Source organism: Phascolarctos cinereus, unplaced genomic scaffold, assembly GCF_003287225.1.
Source record: "Phascolarctos cinereus isolate Bilbo 61053 unplaced genomic scaffold, phaCin_HiC Scaffold_5;HRSCAF=322, whole genome shotgun sequence".
Taxonomy (NCBI): Eukaryota; Metazoa; Chordata; class Mammalia; order Diprotodontia; family Phascolarctidae; genus Phascolarctos; species Phascolarctos cinereus.
The window spans coordinates 287,595,267-287,621,098 of NW_027555958.1; the positions used below are offsets into that span (position 1 = coordinate 287,595,267).

The following is a 25,832-nucleotide window of genomic DNA, read 5'->3' on the forward strand; positions in this document are numbered from 1 at the left end:
TATTTCAGTGAGATGCCCAAAAGTTTTGGAACTCAGTCATCTTAGAGCTCCCAGACCAGAGAAGAAATCTTTACCTTCCATATCCACTGAGCAGAAAGTGGCTTCATTGTACAATTTGGAGGGGAAAGGGGGGAAAAATCTCCTCTAGCTACAATGTTTCCTCTTATTACTCATTCCTCTACAGCTAACAATCAGAATGTAATGTCAGCTTATCTTTATGTACATAAATCCATTACAAAGCTTTAAACTGCAAATAAAGATATTTAAAAGAGCTGAAAACTCCCAAAGGGTAAATAGTGTAATGTTGGTAATAACAGGCAGTAATAAGGCAGGGCAGGAGGGGGAGGTGAAGAGTGGATAGGTCCCCAGTAGCACTGAAGAGCGCCCAGGGGAACCTGTGACCTCGAGGCACATGTGGCCCTCTAGGTCCTCAAGTGTGGCCCTTTGACTGAATCCAAACTTCACAGAACAAATCCCCTTAATAAAAGGATTTGTTCTGTAAAACTTGGACTCAGTTGAAAAGCCTTTCCCAAGGACCTAGAAGACTACAGCTTCCCCACCCCTGGCCCAAGGCAAATAACAAATTCTGTCCAAAGAGATCATTCCTTCAGCCAATAAATGAGCCAGGCAAAGTTCTAATTTCTCAGAATTATAGTCAATTTTGTAGTCAATCTGCCTTTCACTTCCAATCAACTCCCCACTCTGGCCTGCATCCACCTCTCCACAGAGACCCAAAGTTTCCCATAGTCCTCTCTCCTGTATGATTCCCACATCTCTCAAACTTTCAGTCTCCTTCCAGCTGTGCTAGGAAAACTACATTTCCCAGTAGCCCTTGCTGATTGCAGAGGGTTATATTCATATACATATAACACATACACACACGTGCACATATACAGTTTTTATATTACAGTACATAATTATAGTGATTTTGGGTCCTTTTTTGAACTTTACATTATTTACTATGGATATTTTACACAGCTGTATATTTTTCATATATCAATATAATATATCAATATATATCAATGTATCCCAGTACAGTATTCCCCTGCCACTGGACTCTACTTTGTTTCTAGTCATTTGTTATTATAAATATGACAGCTATAAATATCTTTGTACAAATAGATCTTTCCCTCCTTTGCCTTATTTCCTTCACTGATCTTTCCTTTGGTGTGTATGCCAGCAGCACACTAACAGGTCCTACCAAGCAGAAAAGGCTTTGAGTATAGGCAAGAGATTTTGTGCCTGTTGTCCAAGGACCAACCTAATTAAGTCCAGAGATGTGCATTACCAGAACGCTGTCCTTTTGGGGTGCTTTTTTTTCATTCAGAGAATTTCATGAAGACTAGGATCTGTGTTAATTTAGCACACACACACACACACACACACACACACACACACACACACACACATACACACACACATGAAAATTAGAGACATTTAAAGTGTTGAAATGTAGTCCTATATCTGCCATTTAGGTTGCTAGGGAAATTACACTTCCTTGCAGCCCATATGGCCACTGTAGGCTACAAAAATATAAATATAAATCGCTATTTCTACTACCACCGCTTCCAACACCCCCAGCTGTAGAACCACGTGGTCAAATGGTGCGATTATTTTGATGGTTTTATTGCAAAGAGTCAGATTGCTTTTGAGAAAGAGTGTGTCATTTTGCGTGATCACCAGCAGTATCTGAGTGTGTCTGTTTCCTCACAGTCCTGCTAACCTTAGGTTGTATGTATGTGTATGTGTTCATGTCTACATGTGTGTGTATATATTTTTTCAATTTTTGCCAGCTAATGAGTTTTGCTTTCATTTGCATTTCTGTAACTAACGTTGATACTGAACATTTTCTCAAGTGTATATTTACCTTTGAACTTCCTCTTCTGTGAAGTGTTTGTTTATATCCTTTCCATTTGTTTCAACAAAAAACATTTATCAAACACTGTGTTCAAGGTAGTCAGCTAAGTACTAGGATTTTGTATCAACAATGGTCTTTGACCATTGGTCCAAATTCTAAACTTTCTTTAAGGAAAGCCTCCCTCAAGTGTACCAGACTGGGAATTAGGAGGCCTGAGCTTACTCCTGGCTGTACCACTAACTACTGCATGACCTTGGACAAGTCAGTTTCTTCCTCTAGAAAATGAAGGGATTGGACCAGGGGTTGCTAATCTGAGGCCTGTGAACTTAGGGGGTTTTTTAAAATACATTTTTATAACTATATTTCAATATAATTGGTTTCCTTTGTAATCCTGTTTATTTTGTTTTATGCATTTAAAACATTATTCTAAGAAGGCTTTCACCAGATTGTCAAAGGGATCTAGGACCAAAAAATGTTAAGAAACCCTGGTATCAGTGATTTTGAAGGTCCCTTCCACTTACAATATACTGTGGTTCTTACACCTCCTCTCTCATTACTCGAACCAATAACAATCTTTCTCTCCTCCGCATTTTAACACACAATAATTTTGTCAGATAGGTTTTGCTTTCCCTCCGAGATTGAAAGCTCCTTAGGGCCATCAACTCTGACAGTCACTAGAGATTTCATTGAGAGCAAAAATAATTAGAGAGGTTGAGTAGTGGCACAGAGGATAGACATTCTGGTATTGAGAAGGTGGGATAGGGCATATTAGCAATACAGAGTATAGTATAACCTCCCATGCTTTCCCAGGGATTGGAAAAGAAAGTTGCCCCTGAAGGGACAGAGGGATGTTGAGGCATTGGAACTCTGGGAATGGCATAAAGGAACATGAAGTATGGGGAAGATTGTTTCCAGACCTCTATGAGGAAGAGCTAAGCCTTGGAAGGAAACATGTTTCCCCATCCTCCAGATCAGTACCTTAGTCACCCTGTCCTAGCTATCACATTGCATAGACGTAGTCTGCATCTTCTCATAGATTTTAGCTATGAGCTTCCTGTATATTGTAGGCACTAGATACTTTTAAGTGGTTGGATGACCCTTACCCAGGCCCTACTGCTGGCTGGATTTATAGCCCTTCTCCTTGACCCTTAGCTGCCCCATAGCTAGCAAGGTTGGACTCCCCTTGCTTTCCCCATTGGGCAGGAGACCTAGACTAGAAGTATGAGTTCTGCTTTCCTTTCTTCCCACTCCCTACAGACCGGGGCCGTTGCTCCATGGGCCAATGTGTGTGCGAAAGGGGCTGGACAGGAAAGAGCTGTGAGTGTCCCCTCAGCAACGCCACCTGCATCGACAGCAATGGGGTAGGACTGGGAACTGCATGGTCACAGTCATTATGGCCACATTGAGGGGATGAACAGAAGATGTTTCTTGGGGATGAGGATTGGGAGTCTCCTGGAAGTTGGGACAAAACACCAGAGGACTGTACCAACTTTTTGCCACCCTCTGGAAAGAAATTGAGAGGGCAAGGCGTGGAGGTTTGCAAAGTCCTCTTCTCAAAATATGACTGGGTTCTGGCCAAACGAGGACCTTTCTGGTTGCTGAGTGAGGGTCAGGGTAATGGATCCTCTCTCTGCAGGGCATATGTAATGGGCGAGGCCGCTGTGAGTGTGGACGTTGCCACTGTGACCAAGTCTCCCTCTATACTGATACCACCTGTGAGATCAGCTACTCCGCAGTGAGCACAGAATGGGAATGGGCAGAGGGAAGGAGTGGGTATGGAATATGGAGAAACACAGGAGTAGGGCTGGAGGGTGTGAGGCAGGATAGGGTCAAAGGGCCTCCCCGGAAGGTGTTTCTGGGGTTCAAGGAGCTTCTTCACCCATCCAGCACCGTTTCTGACTGCTTCCCTATTCAGGCATTCCTAGGGGTGTGTGAGGACCTGCGTTCCTGTGTTCAATGCCAAGCCTGGGGCACAGGTGTGAGGAAGGGGCAGAAGTGTGCCAGCTGTAACTTCCAGGTGAAGATGGTGGAGGAGCTGAAGAAAGGTAATAGGGAAGCTGTGAGCATACCCTAGGGAGGCTGGGAGAGTTAGGGATAGTGGCACATAACGTCCCAGGGATAAACAAACTCTTCCCTATTGGCCAGAAAAATTCTCAGAATGGCCCTAGGCATTTAAGGTGCCCAGCTAAGTGCCCCAAGTCCTCCTTATTAGAGTGGAATGCCGTTCTCAAAGCATGCCCTGTACAGCCCCACTGGGCAGTTTCTAGAGACTCAGACCACTCTTGCCCTTCCCATCCACTCAGGAAAGCTTAACCAAGTCAGATTCCCCCCTAAACTTAAACCTTTGTTTCATTGCTCTCTGGGATATCACTTACTTCCTTCTTGTCCTTCTCTATCCCTGGGGAAAGAATTAGGAGTCACGAGGGTGGGAGCAGATCCATAGTTAATGACTCTACCTAATGGAGTAGCATGTTGTGGTGAATACAGCAGAAGAGGTGATGGAATACTGTTCCTTCCGGGATGAGGATGACGACTGCACATACAGCTATACTGTAGAAGGGAATGAAGCCATTGGTCCCAACAGCACCGTCCTTGTGCATAAGAAAAAAGGTGAGTGCCATTCAGGCCCAAGGAGAGAAATGACTTAGATCTGGGACAAAAGAGAGGAAGGAAGGGAGGGAGCTCCTGTCCCCAGTGGGAAGGGGAGCAGGATGGGAGAGAGTACCCTCCTCTAAGGGGCAAGGTCTATCTAGGTACCCAGAAAGAAGTTGATTTCCTTCTGCTCTTCCCCAAGGGGTTCCCTGAACACAGTCTTGATCTACCTGGCAAGTCACTTCCTTCCTTCTTTACTCCTCAGTTTCCTTATCTGTAAAATGAAAGAATTGGGCTAGATGCTTTCCAAGGTCTCTAATATTCTGAAGTTCTACAAGTCTTTGTTTCATGGCTCTCTTCTTCCTATCCTTCCCTATTCCATAATTTTGTGTCTGCCCCTGTCCTAGAGTGTCCTCCTGGAAATTTCTGGTGGCTGATTCCACTGCTCATCTTCCTCCTGCTGCTCTTGGCCCTGCTGCTTCTGCTCTGCTGGAAGTACTGTGCCTGCTGCAAGGTAAGGCCCCCATCCCTAGCTCCCCGTGCCTTCCTGACCCACTTTGCTGAGCCATACTCACTCGAGGCCCAGCTTCATCCTGTCTCTCCATGTGGTTCCAGATCAATCAGTCGATCAGTTTACCAACTAACATTTATTGGGTAGATGCCTAGCATTGTTCCAGATTATATGAGGATATGGAAGACATAGGCCCTGACTTCTAAGAAATTAGAGTCTGGTTACAGAGGATGGGCATGCATGAGACCATTAAAAAAAATGGCTGCCAAGAGGTATAAAAGATATATCTTTGATGTAACACTAAGAAAGGAGGTGGAATGGTGTCTGTAGTGGGAGGGGACTAACCAGTGGACAAGCCACATGTTCCACTGGTACCCATGAAATGTCAAGAGAGCTAAAGGAAAGCCTCCACTACATTGGTTAGACACCTATGGAAGATTTGTGGGAAGACACGAACAAGAGTCATTCTGGATGTGATGGTACAGATGGGTTGCAATTTGCACCCTTGAAAACTGTATCCGTACTGATCAAATCACAAATCCATCAATCGGGAAGCATTTCTTAAGTACCTATTGTGTGCCAGGCACTATGTTAGGTGCTAGCAGTACAAGGAGTTAGTCGAGGGAAACCATGTGTACATATGTAGGCATATACAAAATATATGCAAAGATAATACAAGGTTACCCGAAGTAGGGGCAGGGTTAGAAGGAATGGAGGCACTACCAGCTGGGGGATCAGGAAAGGCTTCATGTAGAATATAGTACTTTAGCTGAGTTCTGAAGACAGTAATGGAGTCCGAGAAGTAGAGGTGAGGAGAGAATGCTAACTGGACACAGAGGAGAGTAGGCCAGTTTGGGTGGACTGAAGAGTGAATGAAAAGGCATAATATGTAATACATCTGAAAAAGTAGACTGGGGCCAGGCTGTGAAGGGCTTATAGGTTCAAGGGATCAATGAATCAACCAACCAATCCATAAGCATGTATTAAGCACTTACTATGTGCCAAGCTCTGGGTTAAGTGCTGGGGATCCAAAGAAAAAGCAAAAGTGGTCCTTGCCTTCAAAGAGCTTTAGGGGATGCCCACATTTAGGGTGATGATCCAGCAAAGGGGATTGAGAAGTAGTAATTAGACAGGTAGAAGAACCAAGAGAAAGCACTGTCAGGAAAACCCTAGTAGGTTAGAGTCAGAGAGAGAATCCAAGACAAGAGATGGCCAAAAGCATCAAATTCTGCAGAGAATCAAATAAGATGAGGATTGAGAAAAGGCCATCAGATTCAGGTTTTGTCATTAAGAGGTGATTGACAACCTTGGAGAAAGCCATTTCAGTTGAGTTATGAAATTAGAAACCAAATCGTTAAGGACTGAGAGAAAGTGGAGGCAGTGAGCATAAACATTTTGTCTAGGAGTTTGGTTGAGAAAGAGAGAGGCTATAGAATGATAACTTGAGAGGATGATGGGCAAGAATTTTTCCATTTGTTTTTGTTGTTAAGAATGAGAAGAGGCGGCCTGTTTTCAAGCGGGAGGGAGGGAACCAGCAGATAGGGAGAGATTGAAGATTAGAGAATGAGTGGGGATGATTGTGGGGGCATTCTGCTCCAGAAGATAAGAAGGGATTAAATCGGAGCACATATAAGTTGGCCTGGTAAGGAGAAGGACAACCTCCAGCAGACTGACTGCAGTCAAGGAGGACAGAATGGAGGGATGATGTCAAGAGGTTATGAGATGTAGGTGAGAAGAGAGAGCTCACAGGAAAGACCTCAATTTTCTCATAAAAGTATAAGGCAAAGTCAGCTGAGAGGGTAAAGAAAGGGGAAGTAGAAGAGGCTTAGAAGGAAGGAAGGAAAAGAGGCTTAGAATGGCAGCCATGGGGAATTAGAGAATCAATTGGGGAGGAGTAAAAAATATTTCCTTACCTAGCCTATATCAGATTACACGCCGTCTTGGGGAGGGAGGGGGAGAGGAAAATGTAAAATTTAAAAGCTTATGGAAGTGATTGTTGATAAATCAAAATAAATTAATAAAAAAAAAATTTCCTTACCATAGTGAGGGCCCAGTTGAGATTAGATAAAATTAGTTTGTTGCAGACCCAGTCAGCTGGGTTACATGACTTCCTCCAGCACTGTTCAACAGCTCAGGTAAGAGCAGAGGAGGGAGGATAGTGAAGGAATGATCCAGGGATGGCAAGGAAAGCACAATGATAGGAAAAGGAGTGAAAGGATTTGAGAATAAAATGTTCAGGACATGATGGGTCGAAATCTGCACCATTGAAGTCTGTATTTACACAGATCCATCCACTGGTCAGTCATTGTACCAGGCGCTAAGAATATAATGATCTTGCAACCTAGCCAATGAAGACAATAGGTAGATATTGTGGATAGAATACTAGGCCTGGAGTCAGAAGACGTGAATTTAAATCTGGCCTCAGACACTAGCTACCTGACCTTGGGCAAGTCACTTAACCTCTGCCTTAGTTTCTTCATCTGTAAAATGGGGATAATAATGATACCTACCTCTTAAGGTTGTTGTAAAGATCAAATGAGATAATGTTTATAGAGCACTTAGCACAGTACCTGGTACATGGTAAGCACTTAAGTGTTTGTTTTCTTCCTTCTTCTTTAGGGATATTTTTTTTAAAAATACATACAAAGAAAATACAAGGTCATTTCAAGGGGAAGGGGAAAGGTTCTTTTTCAAAATGTTTTATTGATATTTTTACATTGCTGTCATTTCCCAAGGACTGCTCCCTACCCCCAGTAGAACCTTCTCTTGTAACAATGAAGTACAATTAACAAAATAATCACATTGGCCCCATCTGAAAGTGTATGTCCCATTCCATGCCTGTAATACACCATCTTTCTGTCAAGAGGTAAGAGGCATGCTTCACAACTTCAGTCTCCTGAAAGCATGACTAGTGACTGCATTAATGAGTTCTGAAGTTGTTCAGTATTGTTTCAGTAATATAGGGCTGAGCTGGTTAATTAAAGGGTGGAATCTGGGAAGGAAAAGAAAGGGAAGCCAGAACAGGAGTGATAACCTGGAAGGACTGGAGGTCACTATGATAAGATAGAGACTAGGCAAGGGCTAAGTGAAGTGGAACAAGACCTTCATGGACATTTTTCTGTCCACCTCTGCCATCATAATTTCTAACACCTACTGCCTTTGCCCTACCCCAGCCCTCAGGCTGTGCGACCATCTAATGCTACTAGGCTTCTCAGGAGAGGAGTAGCCACCTTGCCTGCCCCTGAGGCATGAGCAGGGCCCTAAAAGAAGCAGGTAACCCAGAGCTAGGAGCAGCTCAGGTGACTAAGCGTCCTTCCCTTTCTGTTCCTTCTGTCTCTCTCACAGGCCTGCCTGGCCCTGCTCCCCTGCTGCAACAAAGGTATTGACCAGTACTGGGATGGGGAGGGTGAGGGAGAATGGAGCTCTGGCTGAAGCCTTCCACTTCCTCAAGGGCAGTAGTAGAGGAGGGGAAGTGGGAACAGTGACCCCCAGACAGGATGGAAAATTAAGCTCAGGATGATGGAAGCTGAGTAAGCGGCTTCAGCTGTCTTTCATGGTCTGGTATCCTTGGTGTAAGGAGGAGGGGGTATTGGCACTGCACTCCGTGAACATCATAAGGGTGGCATTGATATTGAAATCTCCCTGCTCCTCCTGTAGGCCACATGGTGGGCTTCAAAGAAGATCACTATGTGTTGAGGGAGAACCTAATGGCCTCGGACCACCTGGATACGCCACTGGTACGCAGTGGGAACCTGAAAGGCCGCGACATGGTCCGCTGGAAGATCAACAATGTACAGTCTTCTGGCATCAACACCCATGCTGCCAATTCCAAAGAGCTGGGTAAGAAGCATGGCCAGGGGTGCCCTCCTTAGAACGGCATCCTGAGCAGTGGTACTGTAGATACCGCTTGCTTTGAATCTGGTGGCCCAATGGACACTCGTCTTAGTCCAGGGCATCTGATAGGGTTCAAAGAGCCAAGAGCCCCCAGCTATGGAGCCAACTTCCATTTTCTTCTCACCACACTAGTACTTTTGGACACTAAAAATTCCATGCCCACAATATACCAGTCTTGCTATTCTACCAGGTTGCCTACCATGACAAAGTTCTGAGCAGTGGGAACTCTGTAGCGACCTCCATGAAAGAGTGCCAACATGACCTGTCCTTTCTCCACACAGTCCCATATAGGTTATCCCTGCGCCTTGCCCGCCTCTGCACCGAGAACCTGCTGAAACCTGATACTCGGGAGTGTGAACAGCTGCGCCAGGAAGTGGAAGACAATGTAAGGCTGAAGGCAGTGCCTGGTGGAGGGGAAATGGAGAATCTCTGGGCAAGGCTGAATATGGCAGATCAAGGAAGAAGGTAGAAAAGAGTATGTGAGAAGAAGTTAACTCAAGGATAGAACTTTGTTGGAGAGTTTGTGCTCAGGAGGAAGGGGTAGCCTGTGGGGCAATCTACCATTTGCATTTTTCCAAAAAATAAAGCTGCAATGGTCTAAGCTCTTGGAAACTCTGCTCCAGGGTCTGGGTATATTTCCTTATCCCAGGAGGATTCTGACTAGGGAGTTCATTCTTGGTTCTGAATCAATTAATCAACATTTATTAATTGCTTACTTTTTGATCGGCCCTGTGCCAAGCACTGTACAAAGCAAAAGCAAAAACTGTCTCTGCCTTCAAGAAGCTTGCATTCTAAAGGGAGAGACAGCATGGAGAGACAAATTTAAATAGAACCAGAATAGATGAAAGGCAACTTTAGAGAAGAGAATCCTAGCAGTTGAGGGGAACCAGGAAAGGCCTCCTGTCAGGCATGATGATGCCCACTTGTAGTTCCTTTTGCTGGGGAGGCTGAGGCTGTGGATTGCTTGGGTTCTGGATTTCTGAGCTACAGTAGGTCCAAAAGCAATCAGGTGTCTGCATAAATTTGGTACCAATAGGATGAGTCCTTGGGAGTGAAGGGCTGCTGGGAAAGATGTACTGGGCCAGGTCAGAAAAGTGGAGCAGTTAAAGTTTCCATACTGCTCAGTATTAAGATGAAGCCTATATGAGTGGCTGTTGCCCTTCTAGCTTGGGTGAGAGAGGGAGACCTAGGCTCAAAAGAAAAAAGAAGGGAAGGAAAAAGAAAGGAAAGGAAGAAAAGGAAGGGGCAAGGCCTCCTTTGGCTAAGGACCAAAGGAAGCCAGGGACTCTAAGAGGCGCAGGTGAAGAGGGAGGGCATTTCAGGCATGGGGGACAGTGATTGCAAAGGCAGTTGTGGGAACAGGGCTTTAGGTAGTCTTTACTGTCCCAAGGATACAACCTCACTTCACCTCACCTCTGTTCTTTTCCAGTTGAATGAAGTTTACAGACAGATCCCTGGGGTTCAAAAGCTTCAGCAGACCAAATTTCGGTGAGTACTTGACGTGTGAGCAACTTGACATACTCTAAGGAGATAGTGCCTACTCTGGGCCCATTGGCTGCCTGTACCACCCTGGTCCAAGACTCCCTGGATGGTATTTGAGAAGAGTAAGATGGTCTATCCCATTGGTCCTGGGGCAGCCCTATGCTAACTCTGCAGCCTGGTAGTGGATTATGAGGTGGGCTGCTAGCACAGGAAAATACTGAAAGTCCTAAATATCCCTGCCCAACCCCCACCCCACCTCCAACCCTTCTCAAACATCTAAGAACAGCACAATTCACTCATTTCTTCTGTTTCTCCCACAGGCAACAGCCCAATGCTGGGAAAAAGTGAGTGGATCATTAGCTGGTAGCCCTAGGACTACCATAACTCTTGGACATCTGTCCCTTTATCCTGCTTCTCTCTCTGTTTGCCTGCCTTAACATATTTTCTCCTTTGGGGGTGGGGAAGGCGGTGAGGGAAGAAAAGAGCAATGTGTCTGTGTCCCCCAGTGGAGAACTTGAATTCTACCTGCCAGGCCTGTGCCTAGCACCATTATCCTCATGCCCTCCCAAAAAAAAAACATGTGGCATCTGAGCTCCCACAATGCTTTGTGTTCTGAGTCCCAGGTCCTGGGCACCCCTGTATGTCGGTATATGTCCGATTATGGGAAATGCAGAGGGCTCTAACAAGAAGGAATTATGTAGTGATGGGGAGGGTGCCCCCTTGACAGCCTTCTCAGGTGGGTGCTTAGCTGCCAAAAAAAACCAGGTTAGCACCCTTCCCTCCTTTCCTTCTCTCTCTTTCTTTCTCTCTCTTTCTTTCTTTCTTTCTTTCTTTCTTTCTTTCTTTCTTTCTTTCTTTCTTTCTTTCTTTCTTTCTTTCTTTCTTTCTTTCTTTCTTTCTCTCTTTCCTTCCTTCCTTTCTTCCTTCCTGACAGGTTAACAAGAAAAGCAACCAATATCACACCCATGACCTCCCACTGTTCCCAGTTGGTGACCTACATTCATGTTTGGTAGACAGCCAGAAAAGCAGGGGAGAGAAAAGAACAGAAAAAAGACCAGACAGAATTGGGAGTTGGTGGGGGGCAGGGGAGATAAAGAACTGGAAGTAGGAAGAAGGTACAAATGAGGATAAGAACAACAAAAAAAAAGGGAGCCCTCAGGATCTGCCCATCCATTCATAGTCATTCAACAAAACTTTACTAAGCTCCGTCTATCCCAGAGACACTGTACTAGGAGGTACTGAGCTGGACTGAGCGCCGATAACAAAGAATAAGAAAGTCACACTGCCGTCTTATAGATCCCTCTAGTGGACAGAGATAAGATGGGGGATCTGGACCGTGATGATCTGCTTTTCTTCCTCTGGAGTTAGGCAGGACCATACAATTGTGGACACCGTGCTGATGGCCCCCCGGTCAGCCAAGGTGCCTCTGCTGAAGCTGACAGAGAAGCAAGTGTCACAGGGGTCATTCCATGAGCTCAAGGTGGCCCCTGGCTACTACACCCTCACTGGAGAACAGGGTAGGTGGCATGGCCCATCAAGCTTTGTGCTGACCGTACTCAGAGGATACTCTGACTTGGATGAATGAACAGAGAACTGGATTGGCAATCAGAGGTCCTGAATTCAAATCCTGACTCTGGTACCTACTATCTATTGACTTGGGCAAGTCATTTCAACTCTTGAGGCTGGTTCCCTTATCTATAAAATCAGGGGGTTGGAATGGATGATCTTTAAGGCAATTGGATGGAGCAGTGTATTAGACTTGGAGTCAGGAAGACCTGAGTTCAAATGCAACCTTACTAACTCTGTGACCTTGGGCAAGACACTTAACCTCTGTCTGCTTCAGTTTCCTCAACTATAAAATGGGGATAATAATAGGACTTAGCTCCTGGGATTGCTGTGAGGATAAATGAGATCATTCAGGGTGTCCCAAAAGTCTTAGTGGACAGTGGGATCCAAGCAGAGGAAACTGTATTTGTAAAGCATTTTGCAAATGTTATATAAATACTATTATTTTATCATCATCATCGTCATCATCTAAAGTCCTGCCCTGCTCTAAATTCTGTAATATGATCTTTGCCTTCTTTTCTCTACCTTGCTCCTCTGATCCAATGTGTCTTCTCCTTTTCCTACTTTCTCCATCCAGATGCCCGGGGCATGGTGGAATTTCAGGAGGGAGTAGAGCTGGTAGATGTTCGGGTCCCTCTTTTCATCCGTCCAGATAATGATGACGATGAGCACCTGGTGGTGGAGGCCATTGATGTACCCCTGGGCACTGCCACCATTGGGCGACGCCTGGTCAATATAACCATCATTAAGGAACAAGGTTAGAATTGACATTCGGGGGAAATAGAACATGTTGGTAGGATGGAGAAGGAGGATGGCATAGAATCCCTTCTTCTACTTCACGTGGGCCCAAGAGTTCTTTGGATGCTACTGGACTCATTGCCAAGATGCCTGGTCTGCTGCTTGCCATGATGAATTCCCATCTTGCCTCCAATACTTCCTTTACTGCCTGTCCTGGGCAAGTCACAGCTTCTGTGAATCTCACTTTCCATGTCTGTAGTAGGTATTGCATAGGGCTGTTGTGAAGATCAAAAGAGATAATGCATACAAATTGCTTTGCAGACCTTACAATGCTACATAAATGTCATTTGATATAGTAAAGAGACATGCCAGGAAGGACCTGAGTTCAAGTCCTCCCCCTGATCCATACTGTCGGTGTGACCCTCACAAGCTACTTAACCTCTCAATGCTTTGGATAGTTTCTAAGACTACAGGTTGTAGAGAAGGGTGCCAGCCTGCATTGATAGAAGAACTTTCTTCAGCTGGGAGACTGCTATACCAATGAAATCACAGGTCCAGCCTCAATCTCTTTTTTTGGTTTTTATTGTTAATCTCATTCTTCTCATTTGGATGAGAGTGATGAAGGCGTTTTCTCTGTTGTTGCTGATATGGTTTCAGGAATGAGATTAGGAGATGCGATTAAGGAGGTTCCACCTTGATGCGAGAAAGGGTAAAGGAAGGTTGAAACCTTCCCCTGCCCACGCTGTCTGCCATGGTTTCTTGCAGCCAGTGGGATAGTGTCATTTGATCAGCCAGAATATTCCTTCAGCCATGTGGACCAGGTCGCCCGGATTCCTGTTACCAGACGCATCATGGACAGCGGCAAGTCTCAAGTCTCCTACCGTACACAAGACAGCACAGCCCGTGCCAACCGGGTAAGAGCTTTCTTAGAGGAGACAGTGGGGCTCATACGCAGAGGAGGCAATATGATGCCCCTTTTCCGTGTGTGTGAGTGTGTGTGTGTGTGTGTGTGTGTGTGTGTGTGTGTGTGTGTGTGTGTGTGGAGGGAAGGAATAGTGGGTCCTTGGGAATTTTCATTAGTGATTTGGTCTTTTTTGAGTATATGCCCAAATGACTTTGGATAGATAATCCTGATCTCTACCCTCTTCTCCCTGGCCTCCTTCCTAGTACCAAAGCCTCTCCCAGAAATATCAGAAATGCCACACAGAGTCAGATATATGGTCCACTCAGTGCTCTGTGGTGTTGTTCTGTATGTCCTGTAGTAGCCTTTCTCCATGATGGCATTCCATGCAGATCAGATGGTGCAATGGACAGAGTGCTAGGCTGGGAGTCAGGAAGACCTAAGTTCAAATCAAGCCTGAGACTCTTACTAGTTGTGACTTTGGGCAAGTCACTTTACTGCTGTCTGCCTCAGTTTCCCCAACTGTAAATTGGAATACTAATAGCAACTACCTCCCAGGGTTGTTAGGAGGATCAAATGAAATAATATTTGTAAAGTGCTTAACACAGTCCCTGGCACATAGTAGGTGCTGTATAAATGCTACTATTATTACTATATCCTAAGCGTCCTTAAATATATTGTGCAGCTCCCTCAATGAATGTAAATGTTTTTTAGAAAACATAAGTAAATTTTTGGTCTTACAATCTCTTAGGATTCTTCATGTTTACTCTGATGCTTTTTTCATCTTGGGGGATGTCAAACTCATAGGACCAACTGTATGCCAGGACCATAACTAGGAATCCTTTCACATAACCTAAAAAGTAGTTCTAGTGAGGGGCAGCTAGGTGGCGCAGTGGATAGAGCACTGGCCCTGGAATCAGGAAGACCTGAGTTCAAATCCAGCTTCAGACACTTGACACTTACTAGCTGTGTGACCCCGGGCAAGTCACTTGACCCCATTGCCTAGCCAAAAAAAAAAAAGTTGTTCTAGTGGTATAAGCAGCAGAGGACAGATTGACTGAATATAACTTCCCATGTTTGTACCCCAGACAAAGCCCTAGTGGTCCTGCACTAGTTACAGCTCTGCCTCAGGCTTCAGGAGACAATAACCATTTCCCCTCCCCAGGATGAGAGAAATGCCAAGTGACCTGATATCGTTTGGACTTCTCTGGCAGGTAGATGACTGCCTTGCCCTACCCCACCCCTCACCCCTAATCCCCTTCCAGTGACCCAGAGCCTTGAGAGAAGGTAGAAAAGGCTGTAGACCCCAGAAAAAGGGAGCAGGGGCAAAACCTCTCAGTACTGCACACATACAGCCACCACTCTCACCCAGCGACATGCCTGAAACAAATTAAGGAAGGTTTTTTTTTTAATCACACAACAGGCAGCTCACATGTGGAGCTCATTACCATCGGAGGTTTTTGTTGTTTTCTAGTCAATTACTTGTATCTGATTCTTTGTGATCCCATTTGGGGTTTTCTTGGCAAAAATACTGGAGTGGTTTGCCATTTCCTTCTCCACCTCATTTTACAGTTGAAGAAACTGAGGCAAACAGGGTTAAATTAATTGCCCAGGTGCATACAGATAGTAAATGTCTGAGGTCACATTTGGACTCAGGTCTTCCTGACTCCAGGGCCAGCACTCTATGCCACCAGAGGTAGTACAAACTGAAAATACAGATGGCTAAAAGGGCCACAAGGGAATACAGGATTGGGTGGACCATGAGTATGACCCTAACATAATTCTTGTATGGTATTTGTATCTGTGTATATGTGTGTACACACACACATATATGCACATACATACATACACATATGCATACATACACATACACACACACATATACACACACATGCATACGTACATATACACTTATGTATTTATATCTTTGGACCAGACCTGTCATTTCATTGGTAGGGGGAACACTGAATATGGAAACTCCTTCTTCCAGTGCTGAAGGCAATGGGAGATTAAGTTACTTGTGAAAAGTCACACAGCCAGAGATTGGACTTGAACCCTGGTCTTCCTGAGTATACCACACTGCTAGTTATGTTTTCAAATACCTATTTAAGATAGTCCCTGCTGCCAGTGGGGATCTCACCATATAACCATCATTAAGGAACAAGGTTAGAATTGACATTTAGGGCAGAGTCAAGCACTGTGGTAAGATGGAAGAGGAGAGAAGCAAGCTGCTATGCATAACTGTGGCTACCACTGTATCTCTGTCTACACTTAAACATGTCTGGGTGTGATTGGTTGGGGGTCTCTACGTGGTTTTGTGATTTCTCCTGCTCCCCATGTACCCACATGCCTGATGTTAGCTCTCGCTATGGATCTAACCCTCCTTTTCCCTAGGACTACATCCCTGTGGAAGGAGACCTGCTCTTCCAGCCAGGGGAGACAAAGAAGGAGCTGCAAGTGAAGTTGCTGGACCTACAAGAAATGGACTCCCTCCTTTTGGGCCAGCAATCCCGACGTTTCCACATCTACCTAACCAACCCCAAGTATGGCGCTCGGTTGGGCGAGCCACACTCTGCTACAGTCCTCATCGGTAATTGATGTGATGGAGAGACAGAGGGGAAAATTCTGGGGAAGACCCCGCCTGGGTGTAGCAGTCATTTGGGAATTCTACTTCCCAAATTCCCATGAATAGCTTGTTGAAGATGCCTGAAATGCTACCATTAGGACTTTGGGCCCCCCCCTTTTAAAACTTCTGGAAGGAGCATCTCATTAAGCCATTTTCAGTTCTAAATATCTTCATGCCCTATTGCTAAGGGGGTTTCAGACCCGAGCTGAAGGTGGAGGAAAATTAAGAGTCCCAAGAAACAGGTAGGAAAGCCAGCAGAGATGTGGAACAAAGGAGCTAAAAACAAAATTTGCTTATTACCATCTTGAAACCTTAGGTGCCCTGTAGATGGGTAGGGATCTTGAAACCCCGTCTGACATGGTCATCCCCCTAGAAGCATTCCTCAGAGCTTTGCCTTTCTGAAGAGTGAGATTCTGAACTTCAACCAGCCCCTGGAACCTCAGAGAAATCAGTCCTAACCTACTAATTAGGGTCATCTGTTGAGTGGCCGGCTCCCTCTAATGGCACAAAAGCGACCAGGTTCTATGTTTGTGCTTTGTTTTTGTGCTTAAACAAGGATGTCCCTCTCTTCCCATTCACTACAGAAAGTCTGGATAGGCAGTTCGTTGGCCAGACTACATCATCATATTCCACCCGGGCTGATCCAGGTGCCCCTCAGAACCCCAGTGCCAAGGCCATTGGTTCACGTAGGATCCATTTCAATTGGCTACCACCTCCTGGCAAGCCATTTGGGTACAAGGTAAGAGGGCTGACTGCGCCACCTAGCGGCCCCCTTGGGTCAATTACTAGCTAACAATTCTGGCTTAAAATAAATGGTTTTACATCTCTGGGCCTCTGTTTTCCTCATCTATAAAATAAGGGGGTTGGATTAAATGATCTCTAAATCTGTGGTCCTGTGACTATTTTAAATTGCTTTCAATAGAGTCACTGAAGGCATAGCATATCTGCTCACATTTTTAAAGCCTTGCCCTGTTGTCTTCTCTATTATGATTGTGAATTCCTCATCATTTAGCACAGTACCTAGTACTTAATAAATGTTTGACTGACTGATAGACTGTCCTTGGTTATTTCCTGATGTGTGGTTTGCCACTATGTATGATAACCCAAGAGAGGGTCCTTTTCCTTCTGACATTTTTCCCTGTGGGTACAGGTAAAATACTGGATACAGGGTGACTCTGAATCGGAGGCTCAGTTCATCGATTGCAAAGTACCCTCAGTGGAGCTCACCAACCTATACCCATACTGTGACTATGAGATGAAGGTCTGTGCCTATGGGCCAATGGGTGAGGGGCCTTACAGCTCCCTGGTATGCTGCCGTACCAATGAGGAAGGTAAGTCTTTCCCAGACCCTCTGCCCCAAGGTTGTTCCTTCTTTTTAAAAAAGAAATTATTTTTAATTTATGGAATAAAATAAGCATTTTATAACACAGTATAGTAAAAAAGATAATTGTACACTAAACTGCAAATCTACTATGTACAGCTTGCTATTCCTTTTAAATATACAACAAAGTTATCATGTAAATTTCTTTTTTATCCTTTTTTTTTCTTTCCTTCCCCACCCCCTGCCCTAGAGATGGCCACCATTAGACACAAATAGGTATATACATACACACACACACATATATACATGTAAAATTATCCTATATGTGCTCCTATTAGTTCTTTCTCTGGATGTAGTGTCTTTTTTCATACATCCTTAACAGCTAATTTGGGTATTTACAATAGTCAAAATAACTTATTCACTCAAAGACCTTTTTAAAACAGTATTTTTGTTATTGTATACAATGTTCTCTTGGTTCTGCTTATTTTGTTCTTCCTTATTTTGTGCGAATCTTTCCATGTTTTTCTAAGATCATTGAGCTCATCATTTCTTCTAGCACAATAGTATTCCATCACAATCAGATAACACAGCTTGTATCAGCCATTCCCCAAATGATGGGCATCCCTGCAATTTCCAGTTCTTTGCCAAGGTTGTTTCTTCTGATTTCTCTTGTCCCAAAGATAAATCCCTCCATTCTCATCCCCATGGCTCCCAGAGGAACCTTCCTACCCCAGCCCTCAGAAGTCCTTACTCTCTTTTCCTCATCCATTACATTCTCATGCCTCCTGACCCCTGGGGACTCCTGCTCCTCTTCCCACCACTGACTGCTTTCCCCTTGTCTCCCCACTCTGATCAACCACAGTCCCCAGTGAGCCTGGACGCCTGGCCTTCAATGTTGTTTCCTCCACTGTCACCCAGCTGAGCTGGGCTGAGCCAGCTGAGACCAATGGGGAGATCACAGCCTATGAAGTCTGCTATGGACTGGTCAATGAGGACAACAGTAAGGACTCTGTGACCCCTTTCCACCCCACAAAAACTTATGGTGTCAGCTTCCACTATCTATTACCCTTTAGGAAGAATGGTGCTAATGTCAAAATACATTTGGGCATGTATAGAAGGGGAGAGAAGCCAGAGGGGTAAAAGCTATACTTCAACATAGTCTAATAACAACAGCATTATCTAACTTTCTACTATAGCGGAGGGTACAGTGCTACAGTTAATCCCGACCGATTGACAATCCAGAAATTATAGGGGTGAGAAAGTGGAGTACATTCCCTGAAGTTTTTTTTTCATACAAGTTTACAATACATTGACTCTGCTTGGGCATACAGCTGACACTGAACCACACTGGAACAGAGAAGGGTGGGATTCACAGAGGGGGAGGAAAGGCCATAAGGAAGCTGGCATGAAATTTTATAGGTGCTATGAATAATACATCAAGTAAAAATTGAATCAGACTGTAACCAAGTGCAGCTTATTAGATTTTGGGATCTTTTAATTCTATCCTCATATGTAGACAGACAGATAGATAAGATAGATACATACATACATACATACATACATACATAGAACAAGCATTTATTAAGTGCTTACTATGCACCTAGCACTATGCTAAGCACAGGGGATACAAATGCAAGCAAACAAGATAGCCTCTGCCCTGAAGCAGCTTACATTCTAATGAGGAAAGACAGTGCACATAGGAATGTATGAAGGAAAGGGAAGAGGGTATTTTTGCAGAGTCAGGGGTTGTACAAGGGGAAATGGACCCCAAAGAGCTGAAATGACTTTCTTGAGGTCATCCAGTGAGTCTATGTTAGAACTAAGGCATGACATTCTCTTGCTCCAGAACCCATCGGGCCCATGAAGAAAGTACTGGTGGATACACCCAAGAAGCGGACCTTGTTGATTGAGAACCTTCGAGAATCACAGCCCTACCGATATACAGTAAAGGCCCGCAATGGGGCAGGCTGGGGGCCAGAGAGAGAAGCCATTATCAATCTTGCTACCCAACCTAAGCGGCCCATGTCTAGTGAGTATCTGGGCTACGTAGGAAGGCCAAGAGGGAAAAAGGAGTAGCAGGATAAATCCCAGCTCACTTCCTTCCTTTCCCATCTCTAGTCCCCATCATCCCAGACATCCCCATCGTAGATGCCCAGGGAGGGGAAGACTACGACAGCTTCCTCATGTACAGCGACGATGTCTTGCGCTCCCCCGCCAGCAGCCAGAGACCCAGCGTCTCTGATGACACAGGTACATTGAGTTTGGAAGGCAAAGGTTGGGAGAGGGAGATCCTGGTTGGGGACAGCTCTTGGACAAAGGAAGACAGGATTGATGCCAGAGGGAGGGAATCAGGAAAACAGCACCCATTTTTTGTCGCTCTTCCAACCCATCATGAATTGTCATGGGACCAGAGTGTCACATCAAGTAAATGGATACTGGGCTATATACATATTTGAAAACTTATGGGGAAACACACAATGTATCCTTAAGGGACTGTTGGAAGAACCCTAGAGACTCATTCAATGAGAATATCTGCCTGTCACCCTCAGAATCAGCAGTAACCAAAGCAGTAGTGTCGGAGGTAGGCATAGCAAAAATCACCCTGCCTTAGCTGGCAGGAGAACAGGCAGATGTCCCCACTTGCCTCTGGTTCCAACTAAGAGACACACATCTCTCCAGACTATTACATGGGAGGGGTCTGGGAGCCCCAGGGCCGAAGCCAGAGTCATTCTCCTAGCAGGACTTGAGACAGCTCTCAATGATATTATGCCCCATCACCCCCTTCCCCCATATGCATCTCTTTCTCTTCCTTTATCTTTTCTACCTTCCTCTTGTCCCTTCTTACCTCTGCCTGACAAGTGTGACAGAAAGAGGGTCTACTCTTGGCACTACCGCTAACTCCTAGTGTGACTTCTACATGGGTTGCTATGAAGATCATGGAAAATAACAGATTTGAAAGGATTTTTAAGAGTATGAAGTGCTAATATCAATGTGCAGTACCACCATCGATTTCCTCTGGCCTTGCAGGAGGTCCCATAGGCATTGCTCAGCTTTAAAGGGGGGCTGGGGGAGGGAATTTGAGCCAAAGGAGGCCACTGATCTGTTTTAAGAGACTGGGGTTCAATGGTGAAGAGCCCTTGTCTGGATATGAATTCAAGTCCTAGCTCTAATAATAACTAGCTGTGTGACCTGACTCTGTAATTTTCCCTCCCTAGGCTTGTTTCTTTAACCTTAGAGCTAGACCATTCCAGGGCCTACTGAGGAAAACACACTTTCAATCTGACCTGCTTTTACCCTCCTCCTGTGAAGTCACTTTGATGCCCTTCTTTGCTTTCTTCCTGTGACCTTCTCTCTTCATATCAACAACTAGATGTAGAAACCGCTTACACTTCCTCAGTGTTGAGGCTGTTCCAAAGGATGGGCTGATGGCTCAGATACCAACCAAGGCAGCTAGTTCTGACCCCACCCTGCCAAGCAGTTACAGGTTGTCACTCCTATCAAACCAGACTTATCTCCACCCCAAGGGGCAATGCCAACCTGCCCCTTCATTGTTCCCAAGGCTCCGGCTGGAAGTTCGAGCCACTGCCAGGGGAGAACCTGAATTTCCGGCAGATCACGTGGCAGCTGCCCCCAGAATTCATCCCCCGCCTGTCCAGCAGCAGCGGGCTCTCCTCTGAGGCTGAGGGGCTCATCCTGCCCCAAGATGATAGCAACCCAGGAGGCAGCCTCCCCCGAAGGGGGACGCCCCAGCCCCCAGCAGGTGACAGAGGAAGCCCCTGCCCTGCTGTCCGAGAGTCAGGCACACACGACTTTTGCTCTTTAATTTCCCCACCTCCTCTTCCCTTGACACTGATGGAAGAGCTGGCACAGCTGGCAGCGCGTCCCACATACACACCACAGATAGGTACACATGTGTCCAATCTATGTGCCTTGGAAGGAGAATGGCAACAGTGTTCAGTGTGATGGAACAGAGCTGGTGTTTGTAAGGCCAAAAACGTGGCTCATGAGAGGAGCTGATCTCAGAAGGTCTCTGGATCAGCCTAACTCCTGGAGCTATCGAGGCAGAGGCTGGCACGTCTTCCCTGGAAGTTGCTGCCTTGAGGAGCAAGGGGTCTGCCCCCTTTTTAGTTCTGAGAAGGAGCAAGAGACAATGAAACCTTTCCTTCCCAGGCTTTGAGGAATGGTTCAGGAGCTAGCCAGAGAGAGAATGTGCAAACTGCAGGAAGTAGGCACAATGAGCGCAGAATTTATCTAAATTTATCTGATAATTTATCTAATTTATCTGTGGTAAATCAGACCCCCAGTGGGTTCCACTGATTTGAGGGACCAGTCACCCTGGGGAAATTGAATTTGGGTCAAAAGCTCCTAGGAATCTAATTCTCTGCTTTCCCCATCCCTCCCCCCATTCCCAGATTGCAAGTAATAGTAATCTTGTCTGAATCAGGTCTAGGGGTGGGATGAGGTCCTTCCCTCAGTTCACCAGGGTGAAAGGTTGGGCTATGCCTGGGACACTGTGGCAGAGTAGAATGGAAAGACCTGCTACGGGGAGCCAGATTATCATCTGACCACCTACCTCTAGGCTTTAGTTTCCTTATCAGTAAAATGAGGGGGTTGGAGCCTGAGGCTTCTGATATCTTGTCCATGTCCTGACCCCGGAGCTTGATTCTCTTATCTGTTCCGCCCCCCCCCCCCACAGAGCACTTACTTAATGGAAGGCTGGACTACATTTTCCCGGGCAGTGCTAACTCACTGCACAGGATGACCACCACCACATCTACCTATGGCCCCCACCTGAGCCCCCACCCACAACACCGCGTCCTGAGCACTTCCTCCACTCTCACCCGAGACTATCATTCCCTGACTCGCACAGAGCATTCAGCAACTCTACCCAGAGACTACTCTACCCTGGCGTCTGTCTCTTCCTATGGTGAGCGACCAATCACTGCTGGGGGTAGGGAGGGGGCTTTCTGCTGGCTGCACCCATCTTCAGGGGGCCCTCATTCGTGTGCCTCCCTGTTCTTCTGTTAATCCTGTCTTTCTAGATTTCCACAGGCTTGACACGACAGCCGGACGCTGCCCCAACCTCTCACTCTCTCCCTTTTATCTACCTTAGGCCTCCCTCCCATTCAGGAAGATGGGGGGAGCAAGTATACTGGGGCTCAGGTTTCTGTGCCAAAGGATGGAGTTCAGGTGAAGGGTTTCCACTCCTACAGTAGCTTTCAGGACTCTGTAATCCTGGCCAGACCAGCAACACACACCTGGGGCCCAGGTAGAGCCTGCGGTGGTCTGTTCCATATTGCAGTGGCTGCCCTGTCCTCATCTACACACCTGCCCATTCCAACAACCACCACCTTATTATCTTCCATTCCATTTGCAGATTCCATGCTGGGCCCACTAGAGCCGCTAACCATTCACCTCCCTGCATGTGCTATGGTTCTAATGACACTCTGATATATCTTTGGGGGGGGGATACTTCCTTGCTGCAGATGGGAAAGAGAAGGGTTAAAATCTTCAATTGTTCCTCTATGTGAAGGTTGATTAGAGGGAAGGGGGCAGCCTAGTGGATGGGGCTCTTGGCAAAGACAAGGACCAAATTCCCGAGGGGATATTACCAGGTGAATGAGCCACCCTGGGCTGGTTACTAGCGTAGGATCGAGGTACTTGTTTAAATGGAGCCAGGCCCTCCTATAGAAGCTAACTCCAAACTTACCTGTCTTCTCCAGTCATGCTGTAGCTTTCTGCCCCCTCTCCTTTCTACCCGGATCTTTCCTTCCTCCAGAATCCCGCCTGCCCTCTGGGGTGCCTGACACCCCCACCCGCCTGGTGTTTTCGGCCCTGGGACCCACATCCCTGAAAGTGAGCTGGCAGGAGCCACAATGTGATCGAGCCCTGCAAGGATACAGCATGGAGTACCAACTGCTGAGTGGAGGTGAGGGGCACCCCCACAAGACCCTATCAGACTCCAAGAGCTACCCAGCAGATGGGCACATTTTCATGCCAGGCCCTCAGGCTAGCTTGTGAGGCTGGCCTATATGATGGCGCCTAGGGGGTGAGGGGTTAAACTTAATGGCTCCTACTCCAGATCAAAGAGCTGGCTGTTTGGGCCATGGTTGCCAGGCAATGACCTTCTGGAGTATTCCTACTCAAGTTCAAAAGGGGCTGGGATCAAGTGAGAAAATGGTAACATTCAAGACACTAATCCTTGATAGTAAAATTCCTGCCCACAGAAGTGTTCCCCACTGGATGACTCCAGGTCAAGAATGCTACAGAATTTCTGAATTGCTAACTGTTGAGATTCTGTAATTCCAAGAATCTCACAGTATAGCCCTGAGGAACGTGTACCCAAAAAAAGAGATCAGCTCATTATTTCTCAGCCTGGGTCTCTAGATGCTTTAATGAAGTTAATCAAATGCCCACAGATGACACACAATCATCTAATGAGGGTAGACAGCGTCTTACTTTTCTTTCTACCACCAAGCCCCAGAGCAGGAGCGGGGAACCTGCAGTCTCAAGGCCACACGTGGCCTCTAGGTCCTCAAGTTCAGCCCTTTGACTGAATCCAAACTTCACAGAACAAATCCCCTTAATAAAAGGATAGAGCCTATATTGGAGGCCATCTGGGAATGGGGGGGGAGATGGGAGAAATGGGAGGGGGAGAAAATCTAAAAACTCAAAATCTTATGGAAATGGATGTTGAAAACTAAATAAATTTAAATTAAAAAAAAATAAAAGGATTTATTCTGTAAAACTTGGACTTAGTCAAAAAGGCTGTACCCAAGGACCTAGAAGGAGGCTGCAGGTTCCCCACTCCTGCCCCAGAGCTAAGCGTGGAAATTTCTGGGAAGAATGAAATTAATTCTCCATTTGCAAATTAAAAAAAAAAAACACTTCTAAATATTCCCCAAAGTATTTCTACTTCTTCCTACTTTTACTCAATCCTAGTCTTCCTTCCTTCCCCTCTTCTAGTTCTATTCTTTCCCTTTTCTTCTCATTTTTGCATTTCAAAGGCCCTTGCTGGGTCTAGTCCCATACCAGTAATTTCAACCCACCTGCTCACAAATAGAAATCTGGTCCAGGGAGGCCCTTGAGTGCCATCTTTGAGGCAGCATGTCACAAAGTGAACAGGACTGGGAGAAAAATATTCCAGCGCTTGGTCTCAGACCCCAAGGTGTGGTGGTGACCCACCCTCCTTTGTTCATTCTCTCCCTAAGGTGAGCTCCACAGGCTACACATTCCCGAACCTCACCAGACCTCCGTAGTGGTAGAAGACCTCCTGCCTAATCACTCCTATGTCTTCCGTGTCCGGGCACAGAGCCAGGAAGGCTGGGGTCCAGAGCGTGAGGGTGTCATCACCATTGAGTCCCAGGTGCACCCCCAAAGCCCACTCTGTCCTCTGCCAGGTAAGACCAACCTCCCCGCCCTCCACTCAGTTTTTACTTGGGAAGCTAAATTGAGCACAATGCAAGAGGGGCTCCCCTCTCATGTCCATACTCCCTCTCGTCTTTCTCAAAGTTAGCACAGTACCTGGTATAGTGGGCACTTAATGTTTATTGACTGAATCTCACCCCCACTCTTTCTTCAGGTTCAACCTTCACCCTGAGCACTCCCAGTGCCCCAGGCCCGTTGGTATTCACAGCCCTAAGTCCGGACTCACTGCAGATGAGCTGGGAACGACCACGCCGGCCCAACGGGGACATTCTGGGGTACCTGGTGACCTGTGAGATGGCCCAAGGAGGTAGCTGCCCATGGCTCCCACACCCAGGGATCTCAACTTTATCTGATCTCTACAAGAAAAAAAGGAGGGACCCTAGGAAGTGGGACTAGGAGAGGGAGGACAGAGAGGAGACAGAGAGAGGAGCTCCTAACCTTGCTCTTGACCCACCTCTCCCTTCAGGTCCATCCACTACCTTCCAGGTGGATGGCGACAGCCTGGAGAACCGGCTGACAGTGCCCGGTCTGAGTGAGAATGTGCCTTACAAATTCAAAGTCCAGGCAAAGACAACACAAGGTTTTGGGCCAGAGCGTGAGGGCATCATCACCATTGAGTCTCAAGATGGAGGTAGGTCAAGGACCCTTCCCCAGCCTCGCCTTTCTGTTCTCTCCCTGGTGCCCCTGAATGACCTCCTAACATTCCCATGATTTCCCCTGGCGGTCCCTGTCCCAGGTCCCTTTCCACAGCTGGGACACCTTGGGCTGCAGCAAGAGACATCTCAGTTTCCCAGAGAGTACAGCAGCATCAGCACAGCAACCCACTCCAGCATCACAAAGCCCTTCTTAGCAGGTGAGGCTTGGTATTTGTGGGAGGGTTGGACGTGACCAGGCTGAGATTGGTCCTTTCTGGCA

General features: G+C 46.2%; 1 protein-coding gene across 1 annotated transcript in view; it reads left to right on the forward strand.

Moving 5' to 3' along the window:
• ITGB4 (integrin subunit beta 4) overlaps positions 1 to 25,832 on the forward strand; it is a 46,260-nt gene that overhangs the window by 19,837 nt on the left and 591 nt on the right. Inside the window, 26 exon segments of the mRNA XM_078155917.1 lie at positions 3,116 to 3,219; positions 3,495 to 3,593; positions 3,774 to 3,903; positions 4,346 to 4,468; positions 4,858 to 4,964; positions 8,307 to 8,340; positions 8,619 to 8,801; positions 9,137 to 9,240; positions 10,285 to 10,343; positions 10,658 to 10,681; positions 11,706 to 11,854; positions 12,481 to 12,660; positions 13,407 to 13,555; positions 15,937 to 16,132; positions 16,753 to 16,907; positions 17,319 to 17,499; positions 18,352 to 18,489; positions 19,336 to 19,518; positions 19,608 to 19,739; positions 21,049 to 21,249; positions 22,186 to 22,416; positions 23,269 to 23,418; positions 24,701 to 24,889; positions 25,072 to 25,224; positions 25,384 to 25,548; positions 25,654 to 25,770. Of these exon segments, the coding sequence (XP_078012043.1) occupies positions 3,116 to 3,219; positions 3,495 to 3,593; positions 3,774 to 3,903; positions 4,346 to 4,468; positions 4,858 to 4,964; positions 8,307 to 8,340; positions 8,619 to 8,801; positions 9,137 to 9,240; positions 10,285 to 10,343; positions 10,658 to 10,681; positions 11,706 to 11,854; positions 12,481 to 12,660; positions 13,407 to 13,555; positions 15,937 to 16,132; positions 16,753 to 16,907; positions 17,319 to 17,499; positions 18,352 to 18,489; positions 19,336 to 19,518; positions 19,608 to 19,739; positions 21,049 to 21,249; positions 22,186 to 22,416; positions 23,269 to 23,418; positions 24,701 to 24,889; positions 25,072 to 25,224; positions 25,384 to 25,548; positions 25,654 to 25,770 (3,636 nt within the window).